The 17,024-nt window shown below is 48.5% G+C and overlaps 1 protein-coding gene across 2 annotated transcripts; it reads left to right on the plus strand.

Moving 5' to 3' along the window:
* The first annotated feature begins 1,776 nt into the window (after window positions 1-1,776).
* PLD2 (phospholipase D2) lies at window positions 1,777-13,676 on the plus strand. Of its 2 annotated transcripts, XR_005010932.1 has the most exons (26): window positions 1,783-1,957; window positions 2,566-2,675; window positions 2,833-2,963; window positions 3,085-3,227; window positions 3,693-3,801; window positions 3,904-3,969; window positions 4,158-4,216; window positions 4,528-4,620; window positions 4,821-4,973; window positions 6,359-6,508; window positions 6,893-6,976; window positions 7,175-7,253; window positions 7,906-8,016; window positions 8,403-8,573; window positions 9,044-9,170; window positions 9,336-9,454; window positions 9,550-9,663; window positions 9,760-9,864; window positions 10,039-10,127; window positions 10,245-10,358; window positions 10,536-10,585; window positions 11,333-11,467; window positions 11,806-11,959; window positions 12,034-12,148; window positions 12,740-13,138; window positions 13,292-13,676. XR_005010932.1 is itself a non-coding variant. In XM_036768829.1 (25 exons), the coding sequence occupies exons 2-25, from the start codon at window positions 2,567-2,569 to the stop codon at window positions 12,962-12,964; spliced, it is 2,805 nt and encodes a 934-aa protein (XP_036624724.1). In that variant the 5' UTR covers window positions 1,777-1,957; window position 2,566; the 3' UTR covers window positions 12,965-13,676. The 2 variants fall into 2 exon arrangements, 1 of the variants encoding a protein (XP_036624724.1); XM_036768829.1 differs by having other exon boundaries at window positions 1,777-1,957; window positions 12,740-13,676.
* The last annotated feature ends 3,348 nt before the right edge of the window (window positions 13,677-17,024 follow it).

The raw sequence follows: 17,024 nt of genomic DNA on the forward strand, positions 1-17,024 counted from the left end.
TAATCCGTGAAGGACAACCACCAACCTCCCTGCCCCAGGTTCTCTCATCCTCACTTCCCCTTCTATCTGCTATATGTATTTCCCAGGATCTAGGAATATAAGTAGGGCAAGTTAAGTCAATTTGGGGACTAATCAGGCTGCCCAGAGGCACATATTGGAGGTGATAACATTTGGAGTTAAGCTGTAAACCCAGCTTGACAAACCCACATCAACATGTGGAGACCTTGGGTATAGATTCTCCATCCTCACAAATAACATGTTCCCAGGTGATTCACCCAATAGCTATGGGGAAGGCTTCCTGGAATTGAGCAGGAAACTAGTTGAATTAAGTAGGAGGCAGAGATTGAACTAAGTGAAGAAGCACTGTCTATCTTTCCTGGTTAGGAGACTTGGCTTCCCAGATTCCCTCATTATCAAGCCTTTTTTCTCCTATCCAGCTCATCTGCATTATCCCAGCCCACTTCCCACCTCCCCTCTACTCCTGTATTTCTTACAGGCAATGCCTAGTTTAGTAGCAGTGATCACTAGGTCCAATCTCCATCTTTGTCACTCAGCAAAGGTGACTTCCAGGGGTTCGTCCCCCCCAAAACACTGACACAAACCTGGCTACCAATGAATAGATTTAATGAGAAGTGGGACAGGTAAGATCAGGATTTGCCGGCCACCTAGGAGTTGTCAGTCCCCACCAGACTTCAGTTGGTAGAGTCATTGGCCGAAGTTGTGGCATGCAGCTGGTGACGGAAGGAGAGTCGAGCTTTGCTGCTGAAGTAGGCACTGTCTCCTAGAGTGGGTCCTCCTCCAGGCAGGGGGTGCCCCCTGGCCTGATTAGAATCTGGATGGGAAGCCAAAGTCAGGGCTATAGGAGAAAGGGGGCAGGAGAAAAGTTTAGTCACAGCTGTCCCAGAGATAAAGAAGTTGGGGTGACAACGGGGAGACAGGCAAGAGATAAGGAGAGAGTTGGCCAAATCTTTTGTCTTCTTAAACTACGGTGTCCTCCCTCCATGCCCATACCTGTATACTCTTCCCTCTTCTTTTTAGTCCCTCCTGGCCTCTAGTACTCAGTACCTGTTCCCCTTTGGTTCCCTCGATGCCTCCGGGGACCAGACCAAGGAAAACACCATTGCCCTTTCAGACCCATCTTGATACTGAGAGAAAGAGGTAGGGAAAGGAATGTTGGGCTGGAAGGGAGGGGGCAGCTTGACGTTAGGGTGGCATTTCTTTTGCCAGCCCCCCAAACCCCCTTTCAGTAGCCAGACTACCACTTAACCTCAGACAGGCGCCTCAGTGATTATAGGCTCCAGCATAGATGGGGAGGGGAGAGGGGGGTGGCAGAGGGCATAGCTGGGTTAGATTAGGCATGGAGGAGGTAGAGAAGAGGGTTTCCTCTCAACTCTCCCCACCCACCTCTCTCTCTCTCTCTCTCTCTCTCTCTCTCTCTCTCTCTCTCTCTCAAATTTAGGATTTTCTTTGGGACCATAGGAAGTAGAGAGGGCTGAGGGGTGAATGATGTAAGGAGAGAAACAGAAATTTAATTCTCCATACGGAGACAGATACCCAAAGATACACAGAAATGCAGACATTTCATTCTTCCCTCCACTTTGCACCTCACACCCTACTTCCACCCCACTTCTTAGCTCTCCCCACGAGATGTAGAAACAAGATGAACAAGAATGCTGAGGAGGTGAGGCTTCGGAGAATCGTGCCCCGCCCCCTCTGACTCCCAGTCCTGTCCCGCCCTAGAGGGTGAGGCCATTGTAATCATCCCCATTTGCTCCCCGGGCCTGGCTCGGCCCAGCCGGACTAGCTCGGGATGTCTGCTCAGGTTCCTGATCCACTGGCATCCCGGTTCCGGTTCTGGCTCTGAGTGGTGCGGGGAGAGAAGACCTGGGAGGACTAGTCTAGGGGCCCAGCTGCGCTTTCGGAACTTCGGAATTTCCCTCCCTTCCCGGCTTGGGAGGTAGAGCGAGACTTCCTCATTGATTTCCATACCCCACCCTTCCCTGATCCACATCTCTTGTTGAGCCCCCTTGTCTCTGAAGCCCCTGCCTTAGGCCAGATGCACTTGGCCCTCAGGGACCCTCCTGGAGCCTCCTCTGGTTTCCCCTTCCCCCACCCCTCTTTCCCAGGGCCCCTTCTCTGCCCCAGTTCTGAGACATCCCGTGCTGGGCTCCGTGCCTTCTCTCTGATTACTGTCCCCTCCCCCTCTTCCCAAAGAGAATTAAGAGAATGGGTATTGGGGAAGTGGGTGCTGAGAGCGAAGGAGAGAGTTGAAAGTGGAGGAGGGAGCAGAGACGGATCAGCACAGGAGACCAGAATTTTGGAGGAGAGGTATTTGGGGAGGGCTGTCAGGGTCAGAGAAGAGGGTCAAGGTCAGGGCTAGGGTTATGGTTAGAGACAAGGGTCAGCAGAAGACAGCAGAATTCAGGTTAAGATAGAAGGTCAGGATCAGAGGTGAAGGTAAGAAATAACCAATCAGGGTCTGAGAAGGAAAGGTCAGCCTGAAAAAGGAAGGAAGTCTTGAGGGACGGACCCCACCTTCCTGAGATTTCTTGGTCTACTGTCCAGTATGATGTCAACCCCAGAAGGAACATTCCCTGGAGGTGGTGGCCTTGACTCCAGCCAGCTCCAGATGGAACCAGATGAGGTGGACACCTTGAAAGAAGGGGAAGACCCAGGTAATCTGGAGGGGGAGGGGGGAAATATAGGGCATAGCACAGAAGGGGCTGGTCCGCCTATGGGGAAGAGAAAGGGCAAGCAAGAGACCTGAGGGTGGCAACCAAGGGAAGAAATATGAAGAGAAGAAAGCTCCTCCATCCCTCCCCTCACACACAGCTGACCGGATGCATCACTTCTTGACCATCTATAACCTTCGGCCCCTGAGGAGTCACCCCAGGATTTTCGCCCCTGGAGTCCCTGTTATTGCACAAGTCATAGGCACTGAGAGATACACCAGCGGATCCAAGGTTAGGGGGCCAAATTCTTGGACCCTTGAGTAAAGGGTGGTTGTATATGTGGGTGGGGGAGGGACTCACTCAGGGAACCTAGGAGAGGAAGAGCCTGACACCCAGTACTTGGAACCCAAAGGTGGGCACGTGCACACTTTACTCTGTCCGACTATCCCATGGTGATTTCACGTGGACAACCAAGAAGAAATTCCGAAATTTCCAGGAGCTTCATCGAGACCTGCTGAGACACAAAGTTTTGATGAGCCTCCTCCCTCTGGCCCGGTGAGAGGAGGATGGGACCACCTTCAGGCTCCCACAAAGCTCAATTCCTTTTTTCTTCTTTTCTCTCCACTGTCCCTATCCCATTCCTCCTCCTCCTCCTTCACCACCACCTCTACCACCATCACCACCCACAGATCCACATACACACATACCCCCACACATATATACCTACACACACACCAGGGAGCCTGATTCCATGACAGACTCTCAACCAGGGCTGGATGCCCAACTTTACTCCTGGTGTATTCTAGGCAGCCCACTCCCAACCCCTCTATCTTCCTGCCTCTACCACCAAAAAGGGCCTCAAGACCAAGGCCATGGTAGCCATGTCCTGCTAACCCTCCTTGCCTAGAAATACTGGCATGGTTACTTCTCTCCTCAGGGACTCAGTGGTGGCTTCATGTTCAGTCTCTCCTCAGCCCCTATCTGATTTACGACCCCCCTTTCCAACCTTCCAACCGACAGGTTTGCTGTTGCCTACTCCCCTTCCCAAGATGCTGCTCCTATAGCTGAAATACCCTCTTTGCCCAGAGTAGGTCCTGAAGGCTCCTCCAGACACAGGGCCAGCAAACAGGTATGGTCTGGCTACTTTCCTGGGGGTGGGGGACAGTGAACTTGGCAAACCTCGGTATAGGGATTTCTCTGAGGTACTTCTTCCTTTCTTTTTTTTCTCCAGAAATACCTAGAGAATTATCTCAATCACCTCCTGGCCATTTCATTCTACCGAAACTACCATGCCATGGTGAGGTAGCCTTAGCCAGAAACCTTGATCCCTGAGGGCATCAGAAGCTGGGGACCAGATGCCTTGGTCCTTGAGGGTAGTGGGTGTGGGGATGCCAGAAGCCCAAATCTTGAGGGCAGTGGGAGTTGGGTTCCTACAAAACCAGATATTTGGGGTCTTGAATCTAATATTTCCTCTTCTTCTATTAGACAGAATTTCTAGAGGTCAGTCCGTTCTCCTTCATACCTGACCTTGGCCCCAAAGGATTGTGAGTAACCCTGATGACCCCACAACCTTCAGTACTGCTAACTTTCTGTGTGACTTTGGACAAGTCATTTTTTTTCTGGGCCTCAACTGTCTTCTATATAACATGAGGGGGGTGGACTAAATTATTTCTTCGGGCCTTTTACCAATAACACTCTTGGTTCTTAGCTTCCTTTTCATACCCTGTTCTCATTACTCCCTTTCCAAATACTCCCCAACTACTGGTGCCCCATTCCTTCCACCTTGGATGGCTGAGTCAGTATTGGGAACCCCTGTCCAGGACTACTGAATCTCTATTCCTTGTGGCACCCACAGGGAAGGATTGATCCGCAAGCGCTCAGGAGGTCACCGAGTTCCTGGCTTTACCTGCTGTGGCCGAGACCAAGTCTGTTACCGGTGGTCCAAGAGGTAAATTGGGGGGCCTGATGCCTGGATCACTGGGCGGGGGGGACTGGAGAGTGGGACACATGCTTGGATTGATAAATGAAATAGAGGCTAAGGAAACAGACATCTATATAGTATACTTGAGAGAGTTAATGGCAAAGTTGGGGTGGGGTGGGACTGGCCAGATTCCTGGGTCACGAATCCCAACTCATTCTGTTATCTAGATGGCTGGTGGTAAAAGATTCCTTCCTGCTGTACATGCGCCCAGAGACAGGCTCTATCTCTTTTGTCCAGCTTTTTGACCCTGGATTTGAGGTCCAGGTTGGAAAACAGAACACTGAAACTCGTTATGGGGTCCGAATCGACACTTCTCACAGGTCAGAAACCAGTGCCAACCAGTGCTGGAGGAGGAGAGTGGGAGGGATTGGAGAACATGGTCACATATCCAGGGAAGTGGGATGACTAAAAGTAAAGAAGCATAGAAATATTAGGAGGAGGGCTCAACTGGGATGGGGGGTAGGGGGGCTGGAAGTAGTTGGAGAAAGCCTGATGGGCAGCCTAGAGAGAAGAGTGGGGGGAAAAGGTGGAAAAAAGGTTTTTACTCCTTTCTTTTCTTTGTCTTTCCCTAATTCTTACACTGTTATACTGTCCATCATATCCCCAGCCCCAGACCAATGGTTACTGTATTAATAAAAGTTAAGACCGTTTTCTGAGCCTGGTCCAGAAGAGGGGGCAGGGAGTCCAGAACATCCTCCTCACTACATTCTGGATGCTTCCTATCCTTTATGGATACAGATACAGAGAGCAGTGGGAAAGCAATAGATTACAATTCAAAAGACCCGAATTCAGTCCTGTCCCTGGTCTTTACTGGTATGACCTGTGTCATTTAACCTGATTAGAGGTCCCTTGAGTTTTTCTGAGCCTTAACTTTCACAAGCTCTGGATTTGCTGTTAGAAGTTGTTTAGTTTTCAGTTGTGTCTGATTCTTCCTGGCCCCATATGAGATTTTCTTGGCAAAGATACCAGAGTGGTTTTCTATTTCCTTCTCCAGCTCGTTTTACAGATGAGGATACTGAGATAAACAGGATTAAGTGACTTGCCCAGGGTCACACAGCTAGTAAGTGTTTGAACTCAGATCTTCCTGACTCCAGGCCTGACAGTCTATCCACTGTGCCACCTAGCTGCCTGCAGTTAGAAGACCTAGGTTCAAAGCTTGATCCTTCAATAGGTAACTTCCCCTCTCTGGCCTTTATTTTCATTATCTATAAAATGAGATTATATTATTTAGTCATAGAATCACAGACCTTGAGGTGAAAGGGACCTCATATATAGTCCAACTCCTTCATTTTTACAGTTTAGGAAACTGAGGCCCAGAGAAGTACAAGAATTTGAGCACAGTCATGAAAGTAGTAAGTTAAGTGAGAGGCAGGTCTTGAATTCATGTCTTTTCAGTCCAAGGCCTTTTCTAGTATTAAACAGTTCCTAAATGTCCCTTAGAATTCTAAATCCAATGACCTGTCTTCCTCTCTTGGTTCACATAGGGGAACGGTTTTTGAAAGATGCTTGTAAACATTGTGGGGCGGGGGTGCCTGAAGAAGGAGGACTATGTTGTCCTATTTGTCATCAGAGACCAAGAAAACATTTCATTGCTTTAAGAGGAGGAGTTGTTCGGGGTAAAAGAGATGAAAGCTGGAGCTGAGGGGATAATGAGCAGGGATTGGGAAGTGTCAGCAATTGAACCCTGGTATTGTCTTTACCACAGATCCTTGATCCTCAAGTGCAACAGCTATCGGCAGGCTCGATGGTGGGGTCAGGAAATCACAGAATTAGCTCAGAGTCAGGGGTGTGACTTCTTACAGCTACACAGACACCAAAGCTATGCCCCACTCAGGCCAGGGACCCTGGCCAGATGGTAAGACCTCCCTTTACCTGCTCTGACCTCTCTGACCTCGCTCTGACCTCTCTGACCACCCTCTACCCTCTCTGACCACTTTCTACCTCTAATTTCCCTGTACCCATCTCTAACTTTCTGACACTGTTTCTCATTCTCCTCAGACCATCTCTGATCTGATGTCCTATCCTGCTTTCTCTGTTCTCTCTAGTGTTTCCTGTTCCCTTCATCCCAGATTTCTCTGACTTCCCTCCGGTTTCTGATCTCCCTGCACTCTGATCCATCTGCTCTGACTTTTCTCTGTCTTCTTAGTCCATTATCATGCTCCAATCTGTCCCTCTCCATGCCCCTTTCTTCTGCCTTCTGGCTCCTCTGATTTCCATTCTGCTACTCACCCTTCTTTAGGTTTGTAAACGGGGCAGGTTACTTTGCAGCTGTGGCTGATGCCATCCTTCAGGCCAAGGAGGAGATTTTCATTGCAGATTGGTGGTGAGTAATGGTAGTTAGAGGACTTGGAACACCCGAGTAGACACAGGAGAAGAGTTTATGATGAGAGCTGGTTCAGGGAGCCATGGGGCCACAAAATTAGGGGAAGGTTGGCTAGGGAGTCCAAGGTGCCAGAAAATGATGGGGAGAGCCTTTGGAACTTCAGACTTATTGACTAGTTCTGTATCTACCTATCCCCAGGTTGAGTCCTGAAATTTATCTGAAGCGTCCAGCCCATTCTGAGGACTGGAGACTGGACGTTATGCTCAAGAGGAAGGCGGTAAGGAGGGAGCTGGGGCTGGCACAAAGGGATGAGGCCAGGAAGAAAGTGGACAAGGCCTAAAGAGGGGGAATGACTATAGAATGGGGGTGGGGTAAGGACACCTGGGACTATCCAGGTGATCAGGCATCAGATTAGTCACTGAATAGTATAGGGATCCCTCACGGTGAGGGATTCCTCCCTCCTCGGATTTTCTTCGGGCACTGTGTCTGAATTTCTCCTTTGTTCCATCCCATTCTACCAGATTTGTACATTGAATATGGGGTCAGTTCTGCTATCTACTACCTGTGTGACCTTAGACAAGTCACTCTTCCTCTTTGGGCCTTAGGTTCCTCATCTGCGGTATATGATTAGGGCTTTCTGGTATTAAATCCTATTATTCTAGATGGTAACTCCCTACAAAATTATTAAGTAGGTATGGAGGAGAGAGATTGTGTCATTTTTCATCTTTGTGGTCCCGTTGCCTAGTGGTGTCCATGGCACATTGCAGGGGCTCGATATACATTTGTTTAGTTGAATTTATTGGAGGCTCTGCAGATGCGATAATAGACAGGAAAGCCAAAAGGTGAGGGCAAATGCAGACAGAGAGTGGGGGGGTGCAGTTTCCAGGCATTTTCTATTGACAACTGATTCCTCTTTCCAACCTCACCAGGAGGAGGGTGTCCGGATTTCTGTGCTGCTGTTCAAGGAAGTGGAATTGGCCTTGGGCATCAACAGTGGTTACAGCAAGAAGGCTCTGATGCAGCTGCACCCCAATATCAAGGTGATCCCCCTATGTCTTGCCATTCTCCTCCCCTGCCCCTCATCACCTGACTTCCCCATGTCCACTCCTCTCCTCCTTGACCCTCTAACTCCCATTTCCCTCAAGCCTTCACGTTGTAGTCATTATAGTTCACATTTTGATGGTGCCTTCAGTTTTACAAAATGCTTTCCTCAAAATAAGTGCCATCCTGTAGAGGGTATACTTATTATTTTCATTGTGTACTGATTTCCAGGTAGGTTAAAGGATTTGCCCATAGTCACAGTCCTTTGACTACAAGAACAGCGCTTTTTAGCACTAAACAATGTAGCTTTTCCACTTTTCCCCCAAAGCACTCTTTGAGACCTTATCCCTTCCCAAATTTCATTACCTTTTTCTACTCTTTCCAGGTGATGCGTCACCCAGACCAGGTGACGCTGTGGGCCCACCATGAAAAGCTGCTAGTTGTGGACCAAGCCGTGGCCTTCATGGGGGGGCTCGACCTTGCCTTTGGCCGATGGGATGATCTTCACTACCGGATCACTGACCTAGAGGGCTATACTGGAACAACCACCCCACAGGTAAGCTTCGCTTGGCATTCCCCTCACACTGTAGTACTGCTTCTCCTCTTCCTCCCAGGGCAATCCCTAACCCTGAACCTTCTTCTTGAGACCCAACCCCACCTTTTCCTTCCCAACTCCAAGTCCTCTGCCTATACTCCTGGCCTCTTCTCTCTTCAAGGACCACCCCAATTCTCAACCTGCCTGGTTCTCTGATGTCATTGCATCCTGGGGTCCATCTTTCTGGCTTTCTGTCCTTTTGGGATAGGGAATTTGGAGTGGGAGGGTGGGATCATCAATACTTGCCTTTTTTTCATCTCTTATTCTCTCTGTCTTTCCCTCAGTCTGTGTATGTGCCCCTCTCTCAGTGTCTTTGTTTTATGTTTCCCTGTTTCTGTCTGGCTACACCTCCCTCCTGGCTTTGGCTGCCATGACTCTGCACCTGGCCTGGGTCTTTCATGACCCCCTGGGCTGGGTCTCTCCCCACACAGCTGCCCACCCCATGCTCAAGCCTTCCCGTTGTCCCTGACCTCTCCCACAACCAACTGTTCTGGCTGGGCAAGGATTACAGCAATTTGATCACCAAGGATTGGGTACAACTGGACCGGCCCTTCGAGGGTGAGAGATTTCTTTTTTCCACAGCCCCAAGACTGAAACTCAGATCAAGACAGCTTCCTCTGTAACAAGCATGATCTCCCTGTGCCCCTAGCTGTGTGTTATGCGAATGTCTAGAAGCTGGCTTGAGGGCCCCTTTTTTGGTTTTTACCCTTTGGGGCCCCCCAGATTTTATTGACAGGGAAATGATGCCCCGGATGCCATGGAGGGATGTGGGGGTCGCTGTCCACGGTTCAGCAGCACGAGATCTTGCCCGACATTTCATCCAGCGCTGGAATTTCACCAAGGTTTCCCTTAACCTGGGGAAAAGGCTGGTCTGTGGGTGGCAAAGAGGGGGCTGGTGTTAGTCCCACTGACTCTCTCTTCTAACTCCAAATCTTAGACCACCAAGGCCAAGTACAAGATCCCCCTATTCCCATATCTGCTGCCCAAGTCACCCAGCACAGCCAACCAGTTACCATTCTCCCTTCCTGGAGGGCAGTGTGCCACTATACAGGTGAGACAACCCTCTTCCCCAGAGCGTGAGAGCCTTTCCCTTATACCACTGTTCCCAAAGTGTGAAGACCTCTTTTTCTTCCTTCTTGTCTCCTAGGTCCTTCGATCAGTGGACCGTTGGTCAGCTGGGACCTCTGAGAGCTCCATCCTCAATGCATACCTACATACAATTCGGGAGAGCTGCCACTTCATTTACATTGAGGTGGGTGGGGGTAGAGTGGGGAATCTGGGTTTTGTTTAAGAACAAGAGATCATGATTTAAGAGAGATTCATTGTTGGGCTGGGGATGACAGAGATTGGGAGCTAGAGAATTAGGGGAGATAGACTGTATTGCTTATTCCTTATTCCTCCCCCACTACACTCCATGTCCTACCAGAATCAGTTCTTCATCAGCTGCTCAGACAGACGGACAGTCCTGAACACAGTGGGAGATGCTATTGTGGAGAGGATTCTGAGAGCCCACAAGTAAGACAGAGAAGGAGGTGCTCTAGATGGGTGTGTATGTGTAAAGGGGCAGGATTGGATCCAAGAAGCCTAGGAGGTCAGAAGCACCCAGCTATGACCCTACACCCCTTTCCACAGGCAACAGCAGCGGTTTCGGGTATACGTGCTGCTCCCCCTGCTTCCTGGGTTTGAAGGCGATATCTCTACAGGCGGTGGAAACTCTATCCAGGCAATTCTGCACTTTACCTACAGGTCAGATACGTGACCACCTGCCCTCCTTGCCTCTTAATTCTTCCCTTGACTTCTCCTTCTCTTTAGACTCTTCCCTGCTCTCTCTTGCTTCTGTCCCTCTTCTCTTGACTCTTTTCCCCCTTCTCAGGATCAGCTCTTTCCCCTGACTGCCAACTCTCCCTGTGACTTCTCCCCCAGGACTCTCTGTCGCGGTGAATATTCAATCCTGCATCGGCTCAAAGCTGCCAGTGAGTGATGGTAGTTGGGGAGAGTCCTAGATGGAATTGGAAGTGTTGAGGGAAGCTGGGGTAGGGGGAGTGAAGTATTTCTCAATGTAACTGTGTATTGATCTTGTATCGGCCTGGAAGTAGTCCTTCTGCTACAGCAACTGAGGATAATAAAAAATAATCATAGGACCATATAGATTTAGAGCTGGGAGAAACCTAAGAGGCCATCGGGTACAACCCTCTTATTTTGCAGGTGAGGAAACTGAAGCTTAGAGAGGTTAAGGGACTTGCCTAAGGTCACATCAGTATCACATGACAGGCAGAATTTGAACTCAAGTCCTCGGATTCCAAAGCTAGTGTCTTTTCCATGGTTCCTTGCTGTCTGAATGAGAGCCGATGTTGATAATAACCCTTTCTAATGTATGACCAGATCTCATCTGCTCCTCACAAAAACCATGTTAAATATGAAGTACAGGTATTATCACCCCCATCTTATAGATTTTACACTTTACTTCAACATGGGGAAATTAGGTGACTCATCCAAAGTCACATATCTGGTAAGTAGGAGAGCCAGAATTCAAACCCTACTCATTTGACTCTTAACCTGGTGTTCTTTCCGTTATACCCCTATGACATCAAGGTTAGGCATAAGGTCCTCCAAGGCAAGGGAAGAGGAGCTGGAGTGATGGGTAGGCAGAGCTGTCTTTGCATAAGCTAATCTTTGCCCCTTTCCTCCGTGTTTCTTTCTCCTTCCTGTACACATACCAGTGGGCACTTTGTGGCGAGACTACGTGTCAGTGTGTGGGCTCCGAACCCACGGAGAGCTGAGTGGAAAGCTGATATCTGAGCTCATCTACATCCACAGCAAGCTGCTCATCGCCGATGACAGGACAGTCATCATCGGTCAGGGAGTGGTGAAGGGAGCAGGGGATGAGGCCGAAGATAGAGGGAGGAAGCTTGGTGGTCAGAACTGGGGAAGGGGTTGGCTAGACCGGGGGTAGCAAGAAATTGGAGGAATTAGGGCAAGTAGCATTCTGGAGGTCTGGGGTAGAGGCAGAGAGGAGGAAGAAATACGGTGTTTAGGATGGTAAGGATGTGGGGAAGTGAGGGACAGAAACAGAGCAAGTTGAATAGGAAAAACTAGGAACTGAAGGAGTTGGAGAAATACAATTGGGAGTGGTAGTAGCGGGGGCAGGGGTGCGTCTTCAAGTTGCCCCCTTTAATAGACAGCTCCATTCCAGGTTCAGCAAACATCAATGACCGTAGCCTCCTGGGGAAGCGAGACAGTGAGTTAGCAATGCTGATTGAAGACACCGAGATGGAACCGTCACTTATGGATGGAAAAGAGTACCAGGCTGGGAGGTTTGCCCTCAGTCTCCGGAAACACTGCTTCAGGTAGGGGCTGCAGAGAATCCTGTCTTCTCAGCGGGGTATGTGGGTATATCTGACACTCCTCCTTCCCCCTTCAGCACCATTCTAGGGGCAGAGTCCCAGCCTGGACTGGACCTTCGGGATCCTGTCTGTGATACCTTCTTCCAGTTGTGGCAGAAGACAGCTGAGAGAAATGCCAGCATCTATGAGCAGGTTGGAATACCCTGGGAAGGATTGGAGGTGTGTGTGTGTGTGTGTGTGTGTGTGTGTGTGTGTGTGTGTGTGTGTGTGTTGGGAGACAAAGGGAGACAAATAGAGGTTTCAGGTAGATGTGGGAAGTCTACAGATGGGCTATAAGAAAAGACAGAACCATTTGTTCAACCAGCATCAAGGACCTCCTATGGGCAGAGGAGGGGAAATTCTTAGATAAGACAGGATCCCTTGCTGTTGTGAAGCTTATAGTGAAGAGCACCAAGATTAGTAACTGTAACAGTCTTCATTTTAAAATAAAGGATTTTGAGAGGTACACAACAGAGTGAGATACAAGAAAGAAAACTATGCCCAGAAATCAGATAACTTTTCTCCAAAGGGAAAAGTAAAAGGGCATAGTTTTGAGGAGTGATTGGGAGAAATATTTACTGGGGGGTGAGGAAATAAGGGTGAATGGGTCCAAGGGATAAGGTGGGGAAAATCTGTTAGGTGGGGGAAGGATGGGGAACTGAAAACCCTGGGCTGGGGGGACAGGACAGCTGGAGTTGGTGAAGGAAAAGGAAGTTATTCAACAACTTCACTTTTATCCCCTAGATTTTTCGTTGCCTGCCGTCTAATGCAACTCGATCACTTCGGGTACTCCGAGAGTATGGGAGTGTGGAGCCTCTGGCCACTGTTAGCCCCGAGATAGCCCGTTCTGAACTCACTCACATCCAGGGCCACCTTGTCCACTTTCCCTTCAAATTCCTAGAGGAAGAGTCACTGTTGCCTCCACTGGGTAGCAAGGAGGGTGTCATACCTCTCGAAGTATGGACATAGCCCAAAATCCCATTTTTTTGAGCATGGGAGCCAGTGTGGGAAGAACCATGGGAAACCAAATTCCGTATCTGGCGCCTTTTCCTTCTCTCTCTTCACGCTCAAATTGAGGACAAATCGCTCACAAAGGAGGGGATGCACAAAAGGGAGTCAGTTCCCAGGAGAAGAGAGGGGAAGGTATGTCTAAAAGAGAAACAATATGATAGAACACAGAGTTGGGAGGCAGGAGACCTGGGTTCTGGTTCTAGTTCTGAAATGGACTAGCCATGTGACCTTGGACAAGGAAGTCACTTGTCCTCTCTAGGCCTCATCACTTCCTTCATTTCTCAGTGGAATGAAGGGGTTCAGTCAGATGATCCAACCCTGACATCCTGGGAACCTGGACTCATCCCAAGAGCAACAGAGAAAGGGGGTCGTGGGGTGGAGTGGAAATACTGCAGAGAGATGCCTCTCTCCTATTGAATCTCCTGCTTCTCTCAATCTCCTGGATCAAGTTCAAATCCCTGCTGCTGAGGAGAAAACTACAGCCTTCCCCTAGGTCTGATCATCTGCTGCCAGGGTCTCAGAATTCGGACTTGCTCTCAGTCCCCTAGCTCATCCCACAACTGGGGCCAAATGAACTCACTTGGCACAGCATGCTTACAGAGACTGAGCACATGGATACTTTATATCAAACACATATTCATTTTTATAAATAAAGGTTTTTTTTTAAAGTAAAAAAAGGGTCTCACTGTGGGATGGAGGCAGCAAGGACTTGCACTCCTTCTACCTCTCCTTCACCTCCGACTCCTTCTCTTTTCCCTTCCCTGGCTCCGTCTCTGCCCTTCTCTCTAGTTTTGTGAATCTGTGGCTTCAGGATCTGAGTCATCCATTTTCTGGGGAAGAGGAAAGAGCCGATTCAATGACCCCTAGTGGAAAAGAAAGGAGGGGCTAGGACAAACCAATGTACTTAGAGAACAGAACTTGTGAACAGTAGGCAAAACTGGAGAGGAGGGCTGGGAGAAAATCTCGGGTTCTCAGCTCTCTCCAACACCCCTGCTCCCTCCCCCACCACACCCACACAGTCAAATCAAAGAACTGGGCAAGACTTTGCAAGAACCCCCTGCTCCCCCAACCACTCCACTGCAACTGAGGGCACAGCGGATGGGAAACCCTTCTAGTGGCCTAGTCCGTCTCATGTTGCAACAACAACCCTACGCTCTCATAATTTCTCCTCCATTTCTTCTCCTCAGGAATGATAACTGAGTCCTTCTTTCATCATCCAAGATCCTCCTTAGACCACATTCACCAAAAGTCCTGGAAGCTCGGGACCTGAGAGCTGGATGGATTAGAATGGGGAGGGCGATGAGTCAGGGAAGGCTTCTAGAGGGTGAAAATGAAAGGGAGAATACAGGCAACACAGCCTATGAGGAACTTCACCACTTCAAGTTTTACCCTCCTTCCAAGACCCATTACCTCCGGAGCTCAGGGGAAACAGCTTTACCAGAGGGAGTCCCACCCACACTCTACGTACCAAGGTCCTCAGGTGCTAATTGGCAGTCTGTTAATTAGCCTCATTAGCACAGCTAAGTGCCTCTCCTCTGGGGGAGTCATTACCTTGTTAGCAGTCTGGAGTGGGGCAGGGAGGAAGCAGGGCAACCACATAGGAGCTAGATAGATTGTGTGTTTCTGCTCATGCCTTTTTGTTTTCTCTCTAGTTTGATCAAGCAATAGGAAGTAGTATCTTCCTTTGTCCTATTTGTCCGAGAGTATAAGCTTTTGGAGTACACAGAGTCAACCCTCAGGGATCAGGAGACACGAGTTCTTGTCCCAACTCTGCCAAGTGGGCAACTCGCTCATTGTCTGCCCTGTAATATCAGAAACTCTATGGTCTATACTAGCCCCGACATTCCATACTTTGGTTAAAATCAGTCTTTCGGGTCCTTAAACCCCTATTTTAAAGGAAAATTCCAATTAAGAAAAAAAAAGCCTTCTTTTCAACAATGTTCAGTAACTTTTATTGCTGTAGACAACCAGTTAAGTTCACAGGAAGGCAAAGAAATAAGCATTTTAAGTGCCTACTTAATGCCAAGTAGTGTATGCTAAAACCAAAAAATTACCTCATTTGATCCTCAGAACAACTCTGTGAGGTAGGTGCTATCATTACACCCATTTTAGAGTTGGGGAAACTATGATTAACCTGTTAATTATTTATTGTGTATGTAGCATATGTATCCAGATGTTCCCCCACATGTAGCCTGGGTGTATGGCAGAAGGGACATTTCTAGCTTCTTCATTCCTCACTCCCTCTCAGCCTTTCTTCAAGGGAGACTGTAATTCCTGCCAGGAGCAGGAGCAGGAAGTTGGGACTGGAGCCCACTCTGCTCTATCTGCTCCTTAAAGATTATTAGTTTATGGCAGGGGTGGGGAACCTGGGCCTTGAGGCCACAGTATGGTATGGTATGGAATATGATCATGTTCAATGTGCTATGGGGGGAAGCAGGGCCCCAAGTTCTATATCCAGGGCTTGGACCCCTTGCACACCAAATGCCAGTTCCACAATGAGCACACATAACAAATAGCAAAAAACCCCCAAAAAAACCAAAACCCAACACTCCATTTATCCAAATTGGTAGAAAAAAACCCAGAAATCAGAGGTGGACATACCTCTGATACACACACACACACACAAGGACATATACCAGACAATACAGAGTGAAGGAGCTCTCCTGCTGGGATTGAGATAACTCAGCTCTGAGGGGAAACTCCCAGAAATCTCTAGCGGAGCAAGCTGGGGGTAGGGATGAGATGGAGACTCTCAGCTCTTCTGAGGTTGGTTTCTTCCCAGAGTCTTTTCGTTCAGCAGCCTGAAGTGGGGTTGGGCTCTTCCATCTTCCCCCTCCAAGCAGAAACCAGAAGTGTGAAGATCTGAAAAAAACCGATGCTCTCTTCCTCTTTCCTCTCTGCCAACTGCCCCACCTCTCCTGAAGGGCAAGGCATTCAAATCTATCAAAGAGCTTTGGGAGAGGGTTTGGACTTGTTTGTACATATTTGTTTCCTTGTTGTCTTCCCCTTTAGATTGTGATTTCCTTCCTACGGCTAGGACTTGTATTTTGCCTTTCTTTGTATTCCCAGCTCTTGGCTCTATATGCCTGGCATATAGCAGGCACTTAATAAATGCTTATTCACTGACTGAGGCAGACAGGAGGGGAAGTGACTTACCCGAGGTCACACATATATAACTGAGATCGGATTTGAACTCAGGGCTTTCCTGGCCAATGCTCTATCCACTACACCACCTAGCCAAGTCAACAAACAATAGTCTAAATCTGAAGAAACAATAAGTGGGGCAGCTAGGTGGAGAAGTGAATAGAGCACCTCCCTGGAGTCAGGGAGACATGAGTTCAGATCACACAGCTGTGTGACCCTGGGCTAGTCACTTAACCCCAATTGCCTTCCCCGCAAAAGAAACAATAAGTCCTAATATGTACAAGGCACAATATACTGGGCCTTCCTTGACCTTGATGAATATTCCTTCATGATTGTCTTCCTTCAGTTCAAACTATCAGATATTTATTAATTTACCAAACATTTAGTGAGGGCACCAAGCACTGTGTAAGAATCAGTGAGGTGAGTTCAGAGAAATTAGTAAGAAATCCTTACCTTCAAGGCATGCAGGCAGCAAACAGTTAAACATAGTACAAAGACCATCTCTTCATTTCATGCCTCCCTCTGCCTACCTTCCTTCTCAACCTAGAAAAGGGGCAAAGAGTTGAAGGGTTTTACAGTTGTCTGTCTTCACTGTGTGCATGTCGTACGTGGGGATGCCAATGCGTATACAGTGTGTATGCAGACTGTACAGTGACTTACACAAGCTTTGTCTTCTTGTTAGTTTAATCCCTTGTGAGTTGAGAAGATGGGATTGCATGATATTTGAAGTCATCCCCCATCTCTGACATTCCAACTGGTAGTGTATCTTAGTGGAAACAATGCTAGATTTGGAGGCAAGAGGACATTGGTTTGACTCTCCTGCCAAATATTAGCCACATGACCTTAGAAAAGTCACTTAACTTCCCTGGACCTA

This window comes from Trichosurus vulpecula, chromosome 7 (genome assembly GCF_011100635.1).
Source record: "Trichosurus vulpecula isolate mTriVul1 chromosome 7, mTriVul1.pri, whole genome shotgun sequence".
NCBI classification, from domain to species: Eukaryota; Metazoa; Chordata; class Mammalia; order Diprotodontia; family Phalangeridae; genus Trichosurus; species Trichosurus vulpecula.

Excerpts from the sequence above, each read along its gene's own strand:
- PLD2 (XM_036768829.1), top strand. The coding sequence starts at position 2,567 with ATGATGTCAACCCCAGAAGGAACATTCCCTGGAGGTGGTGGCCTTGAC. Across the intron at positions 3,228-3,692 it reads AGCCTCCTCCCTCTGGCCCG|GTTTGCTGTTGCCTACTCCC; the intron begins GTGAGAGGAGGA and ends TCCAACCGACAG. Across the intron at positions 10,359-10,535 it reads ATTCTGCACTTTACCTACAG|GACTCTCTGTCGCGGTGAAT; the intron begins GTCAGATACGTG and ends CTTCTCCCCCAG.